The sequence below is a fragment of the Coenobita brevimanus genome, chromosome 87 (genome assembly GCF_032717465.1).
Source record: "Coenobita brevimanus isolate Jiangsu-jjx chromosome 87, ASM3271746v2, whole genome shotgun sequence".
Taxonomy (NCBI): Eukaryota; Metazoa; Arthropoda; class Malacostraca; order Decapoda; family Coenobitidae; genus Coenobita; species Coenobita brevimanus.
Genome location: NC_137040.1, coordinates 28810905 through 28833634, shown reverse-complemented (window position 1 = coordinate 28833634; position 22730 = coordinate 28810905). Strand labels below are relative to the sequence as shown.

At 43.4% G+C, this 22730-nt stretch overlaps 1 protein-coding gene across 1 annotated transcript in view; it reads right to left on the bottom strand.

Moving 5' to 3' along the window:
• The window catches only part of LOC145411043 (ionotropic receptor 21a-like), an 83269-nt gene that overhangs the window by 25258 nt on the left and 35281 nt on the right, over window positions 1–22730 (bottom strand). The window contains exon 8 of the mRNA XM_080281105.1: window positions 19074–19260. Coding sequence (XP_080137231.1) covers window positions 19074–19260 — 187 coding nt within the window. The remainder of the gene's footprint in view (window positions 1–19073; window positions 19261–22730) is intronic.

Sequence of the window (22730 nt, the reverse complement as noted above, 5' to 3'; positions counted from 1 at the left end):
GGAATATTTTGACTAGAATATATTTCAGCACTTACAAAACTTTGAACTTATATTACACCCGTTTGCATTTTCCATAATAATATTTACATATTTACGGGCCTTATTTATTCCACTGAGCGTCAGAATATCGCATCAAAATACCCTCGCTAGGTATGTTTCCACTTAGATCGCATTTTTTTTTTTTTTTTTTTTTATGTGTTCGACCTGGGCATAGGCTTCACAGCCTGCTATCAAGGCCCAACAGTCCTCCTACATACCATACACCTCTACTATTTTTGCACTTATGTTAGACCCGTATCCACTTTATACAACTATTTACTGATCAACAGGCTTATAATTACACTAAGCGTCTGTTTGTTGCATTTACTTCAGAGTAACAGCGTCCTATCGCATTCACACCATATTAGAACTGCATCAAGGTGTGATACTCACTGAAACATGGGTGAATACAGAGACCCACGTCACACTCGACGCACTCATAGCGGGTGTCTTTCCTCTGAGTGGTGAGTCTCACCCGGGAATTGCTACACACGTGACACCTGCGTTGGGGCCTAGGTCTATTTGGCTGGGGAGGGATAGGAGTGGGGAAATTGCGGCCGGATAGTCTCAGGGGAGTTTGGGCAATAGGGGCAGTGCGGGTGCGATGTTGGGGCCTTTCAACAGCATACCATGCAAACATCTCTTTTGTGAGCTCCCTCACAAACCCTTCAAAGGTTTCCTGAACTCTTGTTGTCATGGCATGCAGGTGGTGGCAAGTCAGAGCAGTGATATCTAGCAAGTGAAAGAACAGTTTCTTATACCACTTCATCGTGGTCCTGGCACACTCTACCGTCGATATCATGGAGTCTGACTGGTCCACCAGGCGCATGTTTATATTATAATCTACAGTAGGACACACTCAGGTTTCCATATGTGCCGCCTGTTCTCGCTTCGGTAAACTACGGAATCTGTACGGTGCATCAAGGGGCGGTGAACCGTGGACAAGAGGCTTACTTCCCTATTATGGTTCCACACAGTTGCAAGTATGTTGTTGGCCTTGAAGAAGACAACCTCATTCCTGTCATGTTTCCGCCCTACCTTGACCATGTGACGCCGGTTCACCTTCAAGGTACCACAGATTCCCATTTCATGCATGTGTAGATAACGAGCGAGAAGAGGGCTAGTGTACCAATTGTCCAGGTAGAGGACGTGACTACGATGAAGGTAGTCTTCTATCATTGTCTTTACCACTGCTCCCGATAGTCCAATACTCCGATCTTCTGTTATGTCTGTCTGTGCACCGGTGTACAAGACTATGTCTTGCACATAACCAGTCCTACAGTCACAAAAGATCTTGAACCCAAACCGGTGCCTTTTGCTGGGTATATACTGCCTAAATGAAATATTGCCTCTCCACAACACGAGACTCTCGTCTATGACGAGGTCTCTATAGGGATAAAATGACGAATGTAATGTTTCCCTCAGGTGATCAAAAACCAACCTAATTCGCCTCATCTTATCTGTGTTGTTCGCATTTGCAGGATCATCAGCATCGTAAAAGTGGAGGCGACTTAGAATTTGTTGGAAGCCATTACAGCTCATGATGTGGCCAAATTTTGGTGTCAGCATAACAGGGTCCCTTGTCCAGTAGGCCGGAATTCAGTTCTTTCATATAATACCCATCAAAAGGACCAGGGCAAAAAATAAGAACATTTCTGAAAGGGAGACAGGGTAATCATATATGATAGAATGCCAGCTCCTTGTTCCAATCTTTCACTCTCACGGCGCTGGCTGCTTGCAAGACAGTTAGTTTGGTCAATTATCTGCTCCACGAAAGCCTCACTAAAAAACAGGTGGAAAAAATCCAGCCTGATGGAATTAGGGTGAATTCCAGGAGCAATGCAGTCAGCGTGCCCCTGCTCAGTGAAGGGGTGAATGAGGGGAGAAAAATCACTCCCATCATCCAAATTCCATCCCACAAATTCCTCGTCCCCATTGTCCCCATCAGTGCCTTCGTCTGGGTGGGGAGGAGATGCTGGTGGGGGAGGTTGGGGAGAAGGAGTGTGGAGGGCTTTCCCAGTCACTCTCCTCTTCCCTCGGCTTTTACCTTTTCCCTTTCCCTTACCCTTACAGCCTTGTGGAACATTAGGGGGCTGTGGGGAAGAAGTTTGGGAATATTGGGGAGCATAAGACGTGCTGGGGAGTGGTTCCTCCCCCCCTTCCCCCTCCATCACAGCACGACGTGATTTTTCACACACCCTCACTTGCCCACGTGTTAGCGAATATTGGGGAGCATAAGACATGCTGGGGAGTGGTTCCTCCCTACCTTCCCCCTCCATCACAACGCCACGTGATTCAGGACGCACCCTCACTCGCCCATGTGATACACCCCGCCACCTCACACCACCACGGGAGAGCGATGACTCACTCCCGCCACTCTTACTTTCCATACTCCTCCCTGCACTTTCCCTTTCACTCCCCACTCCCTCCATGGCACTTCCTACCTCCCCAAACAAAAGACTAGGCCCATACCTGCTTGTCCGACATGGTGTGCGCTCGGGGCCACAATGAGTTATCACGTCTCGTCTGTACCACGTGGCAGTACATCCCACGGCTCAGTCCTCGTCCTCGTCCTCATCATCAAATTTGGGTTCCACATCACATTGGGGCTGGGCATAGGATGTTGCATGTGGTTTTTTGGCCGGCTGCCCCTCTGTAGCAGCACAGTAAGTCACGTACTGCCGCTTCCTGGGGGACGGGACTTCCTCATCACTGCTGGTGGTTTCCTCCTCCTATGGCTGCACATAATCTTTGTCTACAACCTCGTCATCCAGTGGGGAATCACTGTCGCCTGTAAAGGCATCCAGGGCGGCTTGAATTTCGTCCTCTGAGAGACCTCTCTTCGCCATGTCTGAGCAGGACCGTTGCTAACAGGTGAGTGACCGAGCCAAGGGTAAGCGCGGGTCGTGCAGGGTCGCCGAGTGTCCCCGCCTGGTGGCAGGTAGGGGAAGGTCAAGAGACCCTATGTACCGAAAATCAAGCGCGAAATTTGAAAATTGTGCAAATTATGCACCTTGCAATTGCGCGGTATACTGGTACATCACCGGGACTGGCAAATGCAAAATGTTGCAATGTACCCACACGTCAATGGTCCGCAGCGGGTTAAACATTACCCTATTGTGGTTAAAGCATGCAACTTTGTGGTGGTGAAGCGTGTCCCTCCCTGGTGTTTGGGTTCGGCTGACTGGGGAGAGTTTGCAGAACACTGTAGTCTCAACTGTAGTGTTCCCAACTTTCAAAGGGCTGATGATGCAGAACAGTATATCACAATTACTGTATACCAGGCAGGCCTTTCCACAATTCCATGGACGTCTGGAAGGTTTTGCAGGTGACCTGTGACTTGGTGGCATGAGGAGTATGCTTCAGGTACGTGTGTCCTCAAAGCTGCTTATAGGAACCACAGGAAAATATAGAAGTCTTCTTTTCATTTAAATTTAAGAAAGCTCGTGCCCGTTCTCAGTGGGTTCTGAAGAACTCGTATCAAACCTTGTGGAGAACCTATGTCTCCTCAGCCACCTCATCCACTCCTTTACCACTGGTCTGGAAGAAGGTGATAAGCATAACGGGTAAGTAATCACCTTTTCCTCCCCTGGTAATATAATTCAGGGATATTCTTTATCCAACTTCTCTGAAGTAGCTTGAGCCCTGGTAGAGGATTCTTACAATGTCTTTGTTCAGATCCCAAGCTATTTTGCTTATTCCAGCATCAACAGGAAAGGTTAGGTATTTAATCTCTGTATACTGAAAGGGATCCTTATGTTTTCTTTGCCGTCTCTGAACTCAAGGCTGCTCTCCAGCTGTGTAATGACTCTGCTCCTGGACTTAAAGACATTCCTTATGCTATGATTTACCATTTGCCATACGATCTCTGTTTTTATTAACAATTTATAATATGATAAGGAATGAAGATATAATACCCACAAATTGGGAGATGGGTGTGGTTCTTCCATTTCCTAAGGAACTTAAAAACTGTATTTCTAATGAGTCTGTCGTCTCATTTGTTTGATATCTTCCATTTGCTAATGGTTTAAGAGATGGTTACTGGGAGACTAGTTTAGTAACTAAAGATGTTTCTTCTCTCTGTCACAAAGAGGGTTTCATTGGATGTACCTCATCGGATGTGAGTCAGCAGTCTGTTAGGCTTTTGCATCTGGACATCTTCTTGCAGCTTTGTTCCTTGGCCTGGAAAGCATATGATACGGTATGGCACCATGACATTCTAAATTAACTTCACAGTTTGGGGTTACATGGCCAGCTGCCATTGTTCTTTAGTGACCTCTAGTTGAACCGCAGGTTTCAGGTCAGTGTGCTCTCCTCACTCTGTCCTGTGAGTTCAAGTGGAAGGTGTTCCACAGAGGAGTGTTGTAAGTATTCCTTTACTTGCTGTTGCCATCAATGGCATACTTGATTCCCTGCCACAGTGGGTGTCTTCTTCCTTTTATGTGGATGACCTAGTGATACGGTTTGCTGGTTCCTAGATGTGTGCTGTTGAGAAGATGATGCAGCTGGCGCTTGAAAGGGTCGCCAGCTGGGCAGACTAAAGAGATTTCCGTTTTTCATCGAGCATGAGTGTAGCTATCCACTTTTATATATTAAAGGGGCTGGCACCTGCTTCAGTGCATTGAGAAGACTATATTTCTTGGTTTAACATGTGACTGTCAGGTTACTTGAGTTTTACCTTTGAAACTTCTCTGAGTGTCATGTATGCAAGTAATGAATTTGTTGAAGGTACTTTCTCTGTATCTCACATTTGTGTTTTTTTATTTTTACGTGTCCAACTCTGGGCATTGGCTACACAGCCTGCTCCCAAGGCCCAGTAGTCCTCCAACATACGATACTCTTCTACATGTCACCACTTCGGCATTAACACCCACCGTCCATAATGAATTCATGCTAGGACTGTCTCATACATGAATGGTGTATTAGTATTAGTGACGGTATTTTTTCAACATGTCGGCGGGTCTCATGGTAGATCAGTAAGGTGTGATTTTGTGAAATTCAAATCCTTAAACTATTCCCTGCCCCAGAGGGAATTTGAACATGGATCCGGTACGACTGCAAGCGGCCTCTCTACCGACTGAGTCACCGCCTCTGAGCACACTCCTTCGCTTGTATCAGGTGGGATCTAAACTTGCCTATGAATGTGAGGTCTACTCCTTTTCTGCTGTACCGTAGCTTAATGTCTCTAGTCATTTGCATCATGCAGTTTTGTTTCTTGGCACTGGTGTTTTCAGGTCCTACCCGATTCCTAGGTTGTGTAGGGTGATGTTCCTTCCTTTTAACTACAGAACAAGTATCTAATTATTCATTGCTACAATTGTGTAAGATACTTTCCGTAGTCATTTATTGTTGTTTATGTATCATAGCAGTCATTTTTTCAGTATTATGTTTCTCATCCTTGCACTCCACATTCCTTTGTGTACAGGGACAGGCAGATTATGGGGGATTTAAGTCTCTCTGCATAGCCTGTCTCCCCCACTCGGCTACAAAGAATTGTATCATGGTACCTTCCCAAGGTGCAGGTGTGCAGGGATTTTTAGAATACTAAATCTCCTGTCTCTTCTATGGAGCTTCATCACCCATCAGGTATTTCTGGAACATTAATCCACTCACAGAGGCACCCCTCCCTGTATATAAAGATGGTTCAAAATCACACACTTATTGTTTTTCATCCTCACACTCTACATTCCTTTGCATACTGGGTCAGGCCGATTGTGGGTGATTTATGTTTCACTGCAGTGTGTCTACCCTGTCCAGGTCCCCAAAATCGTCCAATGGTACCTTCCCGTGGTGCTGCTGTGCACTGATTCTGAGGTTACAAAGTCATCTGCTTCTTCTCGGGCTCTCTATCAGCTGTTTAGAACCATTCATCAGTTCACATAGAAAACGTCCTTGTATTTAGGGATGGTTCAGAGTCAGACACTGGTGTCAGGTCTGGGGAGAAATTCCCAGTTTTTGTAAGGGTAGGAATTCTTCTTCTAAATTCCACTATTTTATTATCAGAATTTAATTCTGGAGCAGATGGAGGACGTGGCAGATATGTGCAAGATATTTACAGAAGAAATATATGCAGCATGTGAGGTGGTGTGTGAGGAGAAGAGAGGAAAAAAGGGGGTGCAAGGAACAGCATGGTGGAATGATGAGGTGAGACAGGCTGTGGCACAAAAGAAGAAAGCATATAGTGAGTGGATGAGAAATAGGGGCGAGGTAGAAGTTGACAGACGGAAGAGGCAGTTATATGCAGAGAGGAAGAGAAAGGTGAAAAGATTAGCGAGACTGAGTAAGAGGAGGGTGAATGAGGAATTTGGAAGGAATTTGAGCATAAAGTGGAGGAACTGCAAGAAAATGTTCTGGAAAGAGGTAAACAGAGTTAGACAGGGTGATAATGAAGTTAGATGGGGAGTGAAAAATAAAAACAGTAGATTACTAGTGAAGAAGGGAGAAAAAGTGAGCAGGTGGAGAGAAGACTTTAACCTGCCGCGTTCCTTTGACATATATATACATTCGAATGTTTTGCCACTGTGACACCCGTTGATGTATATAAACACGCGACAACTGCAATGTCCATCATTTGCACATTTTTTAAATTTCGCATTTGGTTTTTGGTATGAGTACACGGGACACCTTCCTCTACTAGATGCCAGGTGGGAACAATGCCTTACCCTGCGTGACCTCCCCCCCCCACACACGTGGTTGTCTTGGCAACTCACCAGTTACCAGTGACCTGCCCAGTAAAGACATGTTGCGCCACGGTACAAAATTCAAGGCCAGAGTGATTCTCCAATCGATGACAATGTGGAGAACAAAGTTTACATAACGTTAGAGGAAGAAACAGTCAGAAATGATGATCAGGTAATGTCAACAAAAAAGATGCGTTATGTTGATGTGTTTGGTGAGTGAAACAATGCTTATATTGCCTATATTCCTGTGTGAATGCCAATAAACTCTTTTACTACATAAAAATTCGTACCAAGTAAATAAATAAATATATACTGTATATGAGTGGTTTGGAATACTTACCCCTCCCATAGAACATGTTTTCTCTGGAACCAGCCCCATGGAAAACACAGCCAGGAAAGGGTATTGTTACCTGTGTCGGCATTTTAAACTTCATGTGAGCGATTTCTCTATGAAATTTCGAAGTTTCTCATAAAAAGCGGAAGTTTTAGCAAAAAAACAAAAACAATATTGAAAATCGGCCGGGACTGGGGGAGGTCATTGGTGAAAAATCTGCCGAGATGGGGCAGGTTAATGAACTTTTGAACATAGGGAATGAAAGTAATGCGAGTATAAGTTGCTGGGGAATAGCTGGGAGAAGGAGAGATGTGAGATGAGAGGGAGAAATCAGTAAGATGGAAGTTATAGAAACAATGAAGAAAGTTAAAATGGGGAAAGCCCCAGGAACTGATGTAGTGTGTGGTGAAATGCTGAAGCCTGGGGGAGAGATAGTAGTAGAATGGATGTGGAAGATGTGCAGATTGGACTGGGAGGAAGGTAGAGTCGCAGAGGATTGGATGTCAGGTATAATTATTCCCTTATACAAAGGAAAAAGGGAAATAAGAAGTGTGTGGTAATCATATGGCATTTGTCTTCCTAGTGTAATAGGAAAAGTATATGGTAGGATAGTTATTGACAGAGTTAGGGAAATAACAGAGGAATTAGTTGGAAAAGAGCAGGGAGGTTTTAGGAAGGGAAGAGGTTGTGTATATCGGATATTTATTCTTAGATCTTTAGTGGAAAAGTTTCTAGAGATGGGAAAGAAGTTGTATGCGGCATTCATGGATTTGGAGAAAGCATATGACATGGTGGACAGACAAGGATTGTGGAAAGTATTAAGAATATATGGAGGAGATGGGAAGTTGCTGAATGCATGGAAGCGTATGTATCAGAGGGCTAAGGCTGCAGTGCGTGTGGATAGTGAACTGAGTGAATTTTCATTGAGACAGGCTTGTTCTGAGGGAAACGCAACTTATACAGGAAAAGCAATACCAGTGTTGCAGCGAACAGCGTAATTATTATGTCCAGACGTTTCGACATATTCATCGATGTCATCTTCAGTGGATCTAAAAAGATGAAAAAAGACCTGTAAGGTATTTAAAATCCTAAAAGAACTATACGAGCATGAGCTCTTCGTACCTACATAAAAGAGAAAACGTAGTGTTAAATTATGGGGAGGACTTAACTGCACAATATATTCAGAGGGACAGCAGACAGACAATGGTTTAGGGAGGGTTTTCGTCTATAAATATGAATGGATTCTAGTATTCTTAGATTCATTCTGGTACATGTGTCTATTATACAGAAATTCTTGGGATCAACACAAGTATTACTGTAATGCTGTGTTTTTAAGGCGACTTCTCGTCGTAAAAACACGAGCACTGGAACGGGGTCCTTTTACTAGACCGGATGTAATGCACTAACAAAGGAACAGGGCACAAAAAGAGGCAGTATACCGTATCACATCTATTGCTTAAGTTCTACTCATTACAGTGTACATACAACGATATTTAGTACATAGGAGAACAGAGATACAATATTACACTCGTTTACATAGACTGATCCAATATATATTAACACGTGGCACAGGGCAGTCGTGGATATTCTTTACTGTTACTTGAATGGAATATTACCTCACTGTGACTGTTAGTTTGAATTAATTATTATGTTACTTGTAGATAATAATAAATGGGGGAGTTTCACTTTGGATCACTGCGACTGGGAGTCTGTGTCGGAGATATTACTATAGTAGAGGTAGGGTGCGGATGGCGACACTCGACACTGTCACCAAGTCGCGGGGGCACATCACCTGCCTTTCGGCTCACTCGCGCACCTACCTCTAGTTCCACAGAAAACTCCCTGGTTCCTTGATGCAGGGGGGGGGGGACTGAGTTATTTAACACTTTACACTTCGTACCCTGGTTACACGAATTTCTGTTATGCCACTGTTTAATATATCTTTTATAAAACACTGTCACTGTACTTTGGATCACTGTCACTGTATTCTGGGTCACTGTCACTGTCACTGTCTTACCCTTGTTTCCTGGGTTATTAAATCACTGGTACTTACTGTCAGGGAGGCTCCCTTGACTGGGGCCTCGACCTGAGGGGCGGTTCCTTCCTAGGGCCGCGCTGGTGGGGTGCAGGGAGGCCCTGTGGTCTGGGGGCCTAGACCTGATCGGGGGCCCTTGGGGCTAGGGCCGAACAGCCGGAGTAGTCGGGCCTGCTTCCTCTGCTTCCGGGGAGTGAGGGAGCCTAGATCTCCGTCGTTGTAGACTGCGGTGGAGGACCTGGGTGTCCTGGGACTGCGGGTGCTCAGGGAGAGAGGCGCCGTCAGGGCTGGGCTGCGGCAGCGTCTCCTGTAGGGCTCCGACAGGGCTAAAGAACTCCCGGGTGTGGGCGGTAAGTCCGTTACCGGGCCTTGCCACCACTCTAATGCCTCCTCCTGGCCTAGAAGCCTGGATGGCGACGAAGGGCTCCCCGAAGGGAAAGAGGCTAAGGGGAGACTCACGCTCTTCGTGGTTCCCTGAGTGTGTCCATAGGTCTGAGTCGGGGCTCTACTTCCCCTATTGTGCACTTTGGCAAAAGCCGTGAACTTGCCCGGCGTGCGGGGGACACCTATAGGGTGATCGAGGTCGCCCTTTCGCCGTGGCAAGGTACCGCCGACGTGATGTTCCTCCCGCAGTAGAAGACAAGCCGGAGTGAGGGGCTCAGGAGCCGCACTTCTCCAATACGGACAGATCCTACCGTCAGGGAATTCTCCACCCTGGTACGTGCCCCAGCCGAAACTGAGTGTCTGCCCGTACGGAAAGCGACTAACAGATGAACAGGTTCACCCGTCCGTTGCGGCAAGAGGCCGACCCCGGGATGCCGCTTCCGTAATTGGGTAGCGCTACACATACGGTAGCAGGGTCTCTCTACCCTGGACCGTATTCTGGCCGTAGCCAAAGAACAACTGGAGAGGGATGCACACAGGCAACTCTCTCTCTTCAGCGTGTTAAGGCCGGAGCCTGGGGTCACCTTCCCCTTTACACACTCTGTCAGGCCGTAGCATGTGTCTATCTCTCTTTCTCTCTTTTGGCCGTAGCCTTGGGCCTCTTCCTGCCCTAGAGGGTGTAACAAGACCGTCAATACGGTGTTACCTGGGACTGACCTCTTTTCAGTCCCACCCCTGGTCTGACGATCACTACCCCGCCCGCACAGTAGTTCAGTTTCCCTGAACACCTGGGGTTGGGGCACTTGCGGGGAATAGGGGCTCAGGGCCGGGATGCCCCGATGACCTTCTTGCCCGGGGTCACTAACCTCACCGGTGTGTCCTCCCGGGGTGGTGGTGGGGTGGCGGCTCGGTGGTGGTGTGGGTGGTGGTGAGGTGGGAGGTCCTGCGGCGGGCACGGCGGGCATTTTAATTACAAATATATGAATGTTCCCTTACCGCTGAGTGAGGAGGGTCGTTCACAGGGAGACCTAACCTGCTAGACTTTTTTTTTTTTTACAAATTTGGCCATCACCCTGAAGGGGCATTAGGCCAGCAAGAATCGATAATCATGAAAGCCAAAATAATGATATGAAATATTTGCATCTATTTCATACCAATATTAAGTTATTATTCATGATTATGAAACATAATAAGTAATAAAGAATACATCAGTATACATGGATAGTACCAGGACAAATACTTCCATCTATACATCATATGTAGACTCATTACTATTCTACTACAAAATAATCAAATACTTATCAAATTTATATATATATACATATATACATACACACACATATATACATATATATATATATATACATATACACATTATATATATATATATATAAATATATATATTATACATATATACATATACACATATACACACATATACACATATATACATATATATACAAAAAAAAATAAATAAATAAATAAAAAATAAAAAATAAAAAATAAAAAAATAAAAAACAATTAAATTTACTGGTCCTGAACAAAAGAAAAAAAAATACACATTTATATAAATGTAACCTCCTCCTGCAGTTCACAAATATATAAAAGTGTATTGACGTATTCACATATGTACAAAAACCATATCCCTATATACAAAAAAAAAAAAAAAAAAAAAAAAAGATATATATATAATAAATAAGGAAACCACAACCAAGTTCATAAAATAAATCACAACTCTCTGAGTAATCTGGTCTCTTTCAGGAAAGTCATCAATTTATTAGTCACACCAACGTCCCCATCACCCAAGACAGAATCAAGTGTGAAAGGGAGCGCATTTGTCCTACAGTAGGCAGCCAGAGAGGTACGTTCCCCAGCATACCTACTGCAGTACAAAAGGATGTGACTAATAGATAACACCGCGTCACAGGTGGTACAACGCAGTGGAAATTGTCTGTTAATATATGGTAACATATGTGTTATTAGGGTGGAATTCATGCGGAGGCGGGCTAAAGCGACCTCCTCCCGTCTGTTTCCTCGAGAGGAACTGGACCAGTCACATATGGTCCTTTTGACTGATGGAATTGCCAGGTCGGTCCACTGTGTTTGCCACAGAAGATTAATTGATTTCTTTCCGAAAGAGAGACTAGACTGTAGCTCACGAGGAACGTCCCAAGTCTCCTCGAGTTCTACAGCTGATTTAGCTAGTACGTCAGCCTGCTCATTGCCGTAAATACCGCAATGACCAGGCACCCAGATCAGAGTGAAGGATTTAGCACATGTATGCAGTTTATTGATAATGCGGCCCAGGACCTCATGTGAATCAGTCCTACATGAATGAATTGCCTGAAGGGCTGACTTAGAGTCCGAAAAAATGACAAAACTGTTGTGATTTGAACGCAAAGCAAAGTCTATAGCTTGATCTATGGCAAATAATTCGGCAGTGAATACAGACGTACGGGGGGGCAAGCAAAAACGGATGCGGCACTCCGTAGACCACACACTCGCACCCACACATTCATCCATCTTAGAGCCATCGGTGTACAAGTGGAATGACGCTAGGTGTCTAATGAGGATCATCCGGAACAACTGTCGTACCTCCACCTCCGGCGCCTTGTACTTTGCGACGGGGAGCCAGTCAGTGTTGAATGTGGTGGCAAGTGACTCCCAGGGCGCTATTTTTGACGTTAAAACTTGATCCCCATTAGAAAGGTCGTACCCTAACGCCTCACAGAGGAAGTGAAGCCTCACAGCCACCGGCTTGAGGGCCGCATACAGCAGGTATTCCCACTGTAGGAGGATCCGACAAGTCGGAAGACCAAGTGAGCGTTTACGGTGGGGTGGTGATACCATAAGAAAATAACAGGTGGTCACGTCGTAGACGGAGGGGAGGCACATTAGCCTCCACTTCCAACCGCTCCACACGAGTACACCGAAGGGCTCCGAGACATATCGCAAGCATACATTCTGAAGCACATCCAGTCTACGGAGTACAGCATCCGATGCCGACCCATACACCTGTGAGCCATAGTCAAGCTTAGAACGGATAAGGGACTTATACACCATCAATAAAGACGTTCTGTCTGCTCCCCACGATTTACCGGAAAGAAACTTAAGGATGTTTACTTTTTTTACTACAAGAAGCAAGCAAATGATTAATGTGTGTTCTCCAACTGAGCCTACTGTCAAAATGTAGACCCAGGAATCTGACTGAATTTTGAAAAGGTATCGGCTGATTATCTAAAGTTAAATGCAAAGGAGGTTCGTTAAGTTTACGAGTAAAAACAACACCGACACACTTAAGGACGGAAAATTTAAATCCCCACTCCAGGGGCCCAACGCTGAACAGATTCAAGTGCCAGTTGAATCTGCTGCCGAGGATTGTGCATTGCGGGAAGAGTGCCACACTGCACAATCATCAGCATAGAGTGAGTATCTAATCGTCCTGGGGACGGAAGCGGATGACAGAATGTCATTAATGGCAACGCTGAACAAAGTAGGGCTAAGCACACTTCCTTGTGGTACCCCATTCTCTTGGACAAATATGTCCGAAGTTACGTTACAGGGTAACCTGACAGAAAACATTCTGTCAGTAAGGAAGTTCTGAAGGAAAATGGGCAAATTACCTCTTAAACCATAAGCGTAGAGTTTACGTAGTATTCCGTTTCGCCAGGTCATATCATAAGCCTTATGAATATCCAGAAAAATTCCTATCATGAATTCGTGATTGGCAAAAGCCTCGGCTATGCAATGCTCCAGGTGCACTAAATGATCCAGAGTGGACCTGTATTTACGGAATCCACTCTGTTGATCATTTAACACACCCTTCGACTCTAAAACAAAAAGTAACCTTTTATTAACCATACGTTCAAAGACCTTACATAGACAATCAGTTAGCGCAATAGGTAGAAACGAGCTGGGACTCGTAAGGCGACCGTCTCGGCGAGGTATCGGTATGACGTGCGCGTAGTGCCATGAGTTTGGGAACGTGCGAGACGCCCAAATCTCATTGTACACCGCTAACAGCTTACTCAGGTTGGCCTGAGTAAGATGCTGGATCATACCGTACGTAATGGTGGATGGACCGGGACTGGAGCCTTTACAGAATTTAAGGGCAAGGAGAAGTTCATCTAACGTAAATTCGGAGTTGTAGCTGGTCTCTCCGTCTTCTGTGGCAAAGTCTAAGTTTTGCAGCTCAGCCGTACGCTTATGGTGGAGAAAGCGAGGATCATAGTTGGCTGAGCTGCTTACCTGGGCAAAATGGTCGGCAATAGTATTGGCAATATCCACGGGATCGTCAATGACATTCCCGGCCACCTCAAGTGTGGTGATTGGTGACCGGGTGTACTTGTTGTTTAGTACATTTATGGTGGACCAGACCTGACTTAGTGGGGTGGAGCGATTCACCGTGACACAAAACTACGCCAGTTATTCCGTTTTGCCGCTTTAATTGTCCTCCTTGCTTCAGCCTTAGCTGCTTTGTAGGCAATAAAGTTTGATTCTGTTGGCTGTTTCTCAAAAATCCTGTATCTCCTATTGCGCTTTGTGAGTGCTTGTCGGCAATCTGGTGTCCACCACGAAACTCTACGCTTGTTTGGAATTGTAGATGTCTTGGGAATAGCAGCCTCAGCTGCGTGTATAATGGAAGTTGCTCGACTGACCTCTATGCTCGTCAACCCTTAGCTTGAAAGCTCGTATTGTGCTTCCAATATACCCTGTATGGCAACTAGGGCACTTGTATTCTTAAACGACTGACGAGCGGAGGGCAGTCGGTAGTCGGTCTTTGTAATGAAAAAATGATTGAATCTGAAGATCATTCTTATGAACAAATCGGAACTTTATTTGAGGATAGAAAATAGAAAAGTTATATTTCAGTGCCCTCTCTATCTTTTCTGATACAGTACCAAGAAAAGGCAGAGAAAGATACATTTCCTCCTTACTCACTGTACATACCGGTTACTTTGGACTGTAAATTTTGGCTAAGAATTTTCTAACACAGTTATCAAAACGAGCAGTACTGAAACCATTGTTAGCAAAAAAAAAAAATCCTCAAAAATGAAATCTCCTGATGGATTAGGTTGTAGGTGGAAGTTAGGTTATAAGTTCTATACAAAAGTGTTCTAATTGCATTCAACTTAAAAATAAATGGACAGTAACTAAAAAAGCTAGTACCCCAACCCGAGAAAGTAGGCTTATGATATACAGACATAACCAGAGTGCCATTTAACTTCTGAATTAATAAATCAAGAAAACGGAGGTTACCGTTAACTTCACATTCCATGGTAAATTTTATGTTCTTATGTTGTTTATTTAGGTAGTTTAGAAAAAGTGGAGCATGGCTTTCATCTTGAAATATGAGTGTCATCCACATATCTACGATAAAGGATGGGTTTAAAGTATGCAGGACAATTATCCAGCCATTTTTTCTCCCAAAAGCAGAGAAAACCATTGGCCATAGTCGGACCCGGAGGCGAGCCCACAGCCACACCGTCTACCTGTTTATATACCACGTTATCAAACATAAAATGAGTCCTTAACACAAACAGAATTCAGGTTTTTAAAGAATTTTTTTTACTCATACCCATGACTTTATCCATATCATTAAATATTGAATTTACACGTAACTCAACAGTTTCATCCAAGGGAACGTTTGTAAACAATGAGGTGACATCAAAACTACACATGTAGCAGGAGGTTGGTAGTCCGAATCCAGAGAGAAAGTTAAAGAGATGATATGAATTTTTAACCGTATATTCATTGGTTGTTAAACCCGAAAGGATGGGAACTAAAAACTTGGCTAATTTAAAGGAGGGAGTTTTAAATGAAGCCATGATTGGTCTAAGAGGTATGGTTTGTTTGTGAACTTCAGGTAATCCATACAGAATAGCTGGTGATGAGCCACTAGGTTTTAAAGACTGTGAATATTCGTTTGAAACGGTTCCTTTTATAATCATAGATTTTAATAACCTGTTTACTTTATCCTCTATTTTCATGTTCAGTTTTATCAAAATCAGCATGAATGACTTTAATGAATTTAGTGGAGTCCTTCAAAATATCGTGCATTTTCGTTATGTAATCAACTTTATTGAGTAGCACAACCCCTCTTCCTTTATCTGGACGACAGACAACCAACTTTTCATTATTACCCAAGTCTTTCAAAATGCTAAAATCTTTCTTTGTGAAAATAGGTGAATGTACTTTAGAACTTTTAAACCCATAGTATTCTTTACATGCTATATTGCGAACACATTGAATAACTGAATTGAAGCTATATCCTTCAGTGAGCTTACATCCTCTAAGTGTTTGTATCATACTCTCAAAAGCAGTGAAGTACTTATAAAAGTTAGGCCGAAACAGGTAGGTTAAATTCTAAACCGAAAGATAACAAAAAAGACTCACGACTGGATAATTCTACACTGGAGTAATTGAATAAATCTTTTTGAGGATCACATGATTTTAGCTCAGATTTAGCCCCAAGCCGAAATAATTTCTTTCCATGAACCTTGGCAATATTTGTATGTACTCTATTTACTTTTCTTTTAACAAAATACTTTAAACAGTAGAAGTCTAAACGTGACACCATGGAGCTTAAGGATTTACATGACTGACTAAGTGAAACTTTAAGGTCCCTGATTTCTTTTTCTTTAGTTCTTATTTCAGTGTTAAGTAACTTATCTCGCCAAGATTTATACAGCTGTGAGTTACAAAGAGTTTTCCGGTACAGCTTGAACCTAAGAAAGTTGGGAAATACATTGTAAGTCTTGCAACATAAAAGAAAATGCAGGTCAAGGTTTCTTTTTTCCAACTGGGTTGACAGCCGTTCGTTCTTCCGGAACCCGTGAAGTGTAGAGCGTCCATATCTACTGCGAAGAATTATTGAGACAGGCTTGTTCTGAGGGAAGCGCAACTTACACAGGAAAAGCAATACCAGTGTTGCAACGAACAGCATATTAATTATGTCGAGACGTTTCGACATATTCATCTATGTCATATTCAGTGGATCTAAAAAGATGAAAAAAGACCTGTAAGGTATTTAAAATCTTAAAAGAACTATATGAGGATGAGCTCATCGTACCTACATAAAAGAGAAAACGTAGTGTTAAATTGTAGGGAGGACTTAACTGCACAATATATTCAGAGGGACAGCAGACAGACAATTGTTTAGGGCGGGTTTTCGTTTATAAATATGAATTGATTCTACAGTCAGTAAGGAGGAACTGTATCTTTCTCTGCCTTTTCTTGGTACTGTATCAGAAAAGATAGAGAGGGCACTGAAATATAACTTTTCTATTTTCTATCCTCAAATAAAGTTCCGAGTTGTTCAAAAGAATGACCTTAAGATTCAATCATTTTTTCATTACAAAGACCGACTACCGACTGCCCTCCGCTTGTCAGTCGTTTATGAATACAAGTGCCCTAGTTGCCATACAGGGTATATTGGAAGCACAATACGAGCTTTCAAGCTAAGGGTTGACGAGCATAGAGGTCAGTCGAGCGGATCAGGTCTCCCTGTGAGCGACCCTCCTCTCTCAGCGGTAAGGGAACATTAATATATTTGTAATACTTGTGTTGATCCCAAGAATTTTTGTATAATAGACATATGTACCAGTATGAATCTAAGAATACTAGAATCCATTCATATTTACAGACGAAAACCCGCCCTAAACAATTGTCTGTCTTTCCCTCTGAATATATTGTGCAGTTAAGTCCTCCCTATAATTTAACACTACGTTTTCTCTTTTATGTAGGTACGATGAGCTCATGCTCGTATAGTTCTTTTAGGATTTTAAATACCTTACAGGTCTCTTTTCATCTTTTTAGATCCACTGAAGATGACATCGATGAATATGTCGAAACGTCTGGACATAATGAATATGCTGTTCGTTGCAACATTGGTATTGCTTTTCCTGTATGAGTGAATTTTCTGTTTCAAGGTTGGGTTGAAACGGATCTGTCATGACTCCATGGTTGTTCAGTCTGTATATGAATGAGATTATAAGAGATACAAGGTACGGCAGTACCCTAATGAGAAAAGGAAGTGTTTGGAAACTCCCTGTACTGTTGTGTGCAGATGATATTGTGTTGTTAAGCAAAGACGAATGGAGCTGCAAGGTGTGGATGAGTTTGGGAGAGTGTGTAAGAAACGGAATCTAAAGATGAATGTAGGGAAGAGTAAAGTTATGGTCTTCAAAAGACGTGATGTCACTGAATGTACAGTGAGGATGGATGAAGAAGAAATGGAAAATATGAGTACGTTTAAGTACTTGGGCAGTGTGATGAGTAAGGATGGAAGTTTGGAGGGTGAAGTGCTTGAAAGGGTACAACGAGGAAGAAAGGTTGCTAGTTCCTTGAAAGCAGTGATAAGAAACAGGGAAGTGAGCTTGGAAGTGAAAACGTTACTACAGTACATGACAGTATTGTGATACCAACTCTAACGTATGGAACTGAAGCTTGGACCTTGTTGGAGGGACACAAGTGTGAGAGCAAGGGAAATTACTTATATGAGAGGAGCATTTGGAGTCGCTTGAAGAGATAGACTGACAAATGAGGAAGTGAAGGAGCGTTGTGGTGTGGAAGGAAGCGTTAGGAGAAACACACTGAGGTGGTTTGGCCATGTGGAGAGGATGGAGAGTGAGTGACTGACGAGAAGAGTGTATGTGATTGAGGTGGAGGGGGAGAGAGGGAGGGGGAGGCCAAGGATGAGATGGAGGAATGGAGTGGAGAGGTATGTGAGGGAGGGGGTTGTGAGCTTGGAGCATGGCAGTGAAATGGCGTGGGACAGGGCAACGTTTAGACGATTTGTTTGTGGCCACCCCTTACGGAATTAAGGCATCTGGCAATAGGTAGATAGATAGAATTTAATTTAGCTCATTCCCTGTCCTTGCCTTTCTCGAGTAAGGCAAGGGTTCATGAGCATGTCGGTGTGGACGGCAATGAGATGCAAGATACATTTGCAAAACCGCTTCTACTCAATGACCCCTGCCAACTACCCTCTTTCTGCTTCTGATATAACACCATACTTGAAGTATGATTCTTATTTGCTGACAGAGTCTGTGGGATGCTGTTGTTAATAATATATTAAGGGATGTTTTTAAGAGAGTGGCTGTCGCCCAGCTACGTACTGGGCACTCATGGCTTAGTCATGAGTTTCTGTGTGGTAGGGCACAACCGTATTATGATGATTGCTTTGTTCCCCTTACTGTCCGTCACATGCTAGTCCTGTGTCCGAGTCTGGGGGACCTGCGGTTTAGGTTTCTCCATAAGCATAGCAGGACGGATGATGCCTACTCTATGTCCTTCATACTTGGAGGAGCCTCTGGGTATCTGGTTGATATATGTATTTATCTTAAGGAAGTGAACTTCTTACGCTTTTTGTAGCTGACTGGTGATTTACTTACTTTGTTGCCGTTTCTTTTTTTCCTTGTTAGGGGTATCGATCTTTAGTAAGACATTATCCATGTGAAATAAATAACTTCTTTACTACAATGATGTCTTTAAAAATATTGCTATCTGCAATCATTATTATTCAGATAAGGGGTGATTTCGTGTAAAAAAAAAAAAAAAAAAAAAATATTAAACCAAAAGATAAAATTCATTTACCCACCTGCGATATAATCCTCAGACATTTATCAATCTGAGTTGTGTAGGGGGCATCATGAGGCACTGGCCAGGCTAACGAAAGCTGTAGCAAGTTTCCCTTGCCTAGATACAAGGGGGAAGTGCCGTCTAGTTTAGCAAAGTTCCGGGATATTATCAGCTGCAGGTTCAGAGGGGCACCAATATGAGCACTCCTGAAATAAACACAAGAATAGTAAAATGTAATAATTCACTCGGACGCTTTCCCCACCTAGAAACAGCATAAGGAAGGATATATAAGAGCGGGATATTCGATACTGGGAGAATAATGCATAGCATGCCCAATAGAACTGGTCACATAATCATTCGTACATTATTCAGTCCTCTGAAATCTTGGTGCCTCGTCACATGCCAAACCATCTATTCGTTTTTGCTCCTTCAAATGCAACTGCCAAATTGCCACTTAATATAAAAAAAAAAAGAAAATGATATAAATAAACAGCTTCATATCGTACCCGCTAATAACCCACTCCTGCGAGTAAGGACATAAATAATGGATCATTTAGGCTCATACCATGAAATATTTATTCAGCTGAGAGCTTTGCGGACGATGAAAGGACAAACAACGGCCGTACAACATATCATTTTTCTTTTTGAATTCCTCTTTTTCAAAATCTCTTAATTCCTTTGCTTCGAAAACGCATTTTCTATTTAGTTCTACTTAAATCACTGTTTTCAGCCTGATAAAGTGGAATTATTGAAACCCGTACCTGACTTTTCATCCTCAAAAGGTCTTCAGTATAATCGTGTGATAACATAAGATATATAGTAAATGGATGTAGCATGAAATCTAACCTGAACTCTGGCGGTTTATTCCACGGTGTCTTAGTTTAGACATTACTGTCACTATAGTAGGAGTAGACTGTAGCACCAGTCGAGCAGGGCAGTACTCCCAAGGTGGATGGAAAGCTGATGACAGGGAGAGCTGGAGCTTTCGTTTCATCAGCACTCGGGACCAGTTCCTGACTATTCCCCTTTGCAGAACTTTGTCAGTGTTTCAGTAACAAAGAGTACGCCAGCATCCTCTCCAATACAAGTTTCTCCAACTGTCAACACCAATCTCCATGCACAGTACACAGTACACTTCCTTTTCAAAATCAAAGAAAACTGGCGCACCTTAACCGTGCCTGGGAGTTCCCGGGGGGCGGGGGGGGGGGGGAGGACCATAAATGCCCTTTTCCCGGTGACGGCTGCCTGGAACCACTGTCTCACTCACTTCTTCATTTCTGCGACATTCGTGGCCTTTCCTCTAACTTTCTGTCTGTTGAACACCACCTCTTCTCCTCTAAACCCCACCTTCTCTTCTTATCCGAGACTCAGCTGTCTGAGGCTACTGACAGCAAACCCCTTTCTGTATCCTCCTACTTTCTCTACACTCATTTCAAACCCAAAGGTGGCTGTTATGTATATGTACGCAACGACTTATCTTACTATCGAGTTCCTGAACTTGATTCTTCTGAATTCTCTGCTCTCTGGCTTTGGCTCTCCTGTCATTCTCTGACTAAATATTACTGCGCTGTTTACTTATCCCCTAATTCTATTGACTATCAAAAATTCTTCGACTATCTTATCTCTATGATGGAACACATTCTATCTATTTCTCCTTTCTCTAAAGTCTCCATTCTAGGAGATTTCAATGTTCACCACCACCTTTGGCTTTCCTCTCCTTTCACTGATCCACCTGGTGAACAAGCCTACATCTTTTCTACAGTGTTCTTAATGACCTATGGCAGCTTGTACAGTACCCAACCCATATCCCTGACTGCCTTGGAGAGAGCTCTAACATACTTGACCTCTTCCTTGCAACTAATCCTTCTGCTTACACTTAATCTTTTCTCTACATTGGGCTCCTCTGATCACAGCCTTATTGCCTTAACCTGTCGTATCGCTCCGGTATGGCATGTGGACCCTCCAAAGAAATGTTGACTGTGCCACTTTGGAGCTGCGGATTGGGAGGCCCTCAGGCAGTACTACTTTGATTTTCCGTGGAATTTATTGTTGCTTCCATTGCCGAAAGCCATCTTATTGTGTCTTAAGCATTACAGTTATTCTCTCGGGCATGGAAGCATACATTCCTTTCTCATATCCTTTGACTAATGCAAGAAAGCCTTGGTTTAATGATGCTTGTTCTAATGCTGTCTGCAACAAGGAGAGAGCCTATAAAAGGTACAGTTACCTCCACTTCTAACTAATATAGCCGGTGGTGTGTTTGGTGAAATGTGGCACCACATTCTTTGTTTACTTCGTAGTAATAGTAACTGAATGGGCAGACCCAGCAGAGCTTCCCCTCCGCTACAGTATCTGGTACCCATAGAAACCACGTTCTATCAAGTCATATTATGTCTGCAAATCCAAGCGTTTGCCACGTATGTAAAGTGGAAGGTAGGGAGAAAAGTAAATAGTAATGCCATTGGATCCCATTGCTTCTGACAGGAGACGACTTTGAAGTGAGGTGGAAAGGAGGGGAGGGAGGGACAGGTGATGGGGGCGCATGTATCGAAACTTTGTCGTGTTTCGTTTAGAAAGATGAAGGGTGCTGTTATACAGATGTTCTAAGGTGATCTGTAACTCTGTATGCAATAACGTGTGCTGGATGAATGTAGGAGTCTTAATGGCCGTCATACAATGTGATGAACAACTGTAGTTAATAAATGTTGAAAGGTGTGATGTCCGGTATCCCAGAACGTGGTTCACCTGAGTCTAGTGAGTCTGCGACTCAACTGCTCTAACATTTTTGTGGCTGAACTTGGGAGGCATAAATGATTCATGATTATGCATGTGACACAACGGTCATGTCATATTGTGCATCATCCAGCCTGTTTTATTGTAAGGGAAAAACACTTATTATATTCTCAGACCATGGTATAAATAGATGTCCTGTTGCATAGGATTATAGCTACTTTGAGTGTTGGACAGCTATTGGCTTTTTGTGCGAAAATGTTTTGCAGTCATCATACTGATGGATCACGCGGAGGGAATGAGATGCTGTATTTGCATAATGAATGGATATCTTGTATTATAACGGTGGTGCGGATGTTCAGTCCACAAATGATGTTGCTTTCTTCGAGGTACTATTTCATTAGTCTGGATAGTTGTGACACAACGTCCACAAACATCGATCATCATATATTACACTCCCTCTTTAAAACATGTATTGCACATTCACACACTCTTTACCTCCAGATGCATTATACTATTTAAACGAGTGTCTGCACTCACACACTGTTCATCCAGGAGGAGCAATATTTCCCTTAAGAACACCAAACATCACCTATGTTGCTGATGATCCTACTCCCACCTGCCCACCTCCTCACCCGCTCATACTCCACAACAGTGCACTATCACACACACCTAACTACCAAGCAGGGTTGTCAAGCCCTCCCACCCTCTCTATTTCTGCAACATTTCCTTGGTCTCCTAATACTCCGTCCCACTGACCAACCTCTCCTCAAGTATACCCCCTTACCCACCAAATATTCTAATCTGTCTCTAACTGCCTTGGGAATATCGGTTTCAGTGTTCAGCGTCATGGAACACAGCATCACAGATATCCGTAATATCATAATCTATTGTCGAGCTTGTTACTGTGAATCTCGTATGATGGCTCTAAACAGCTATACCGTAA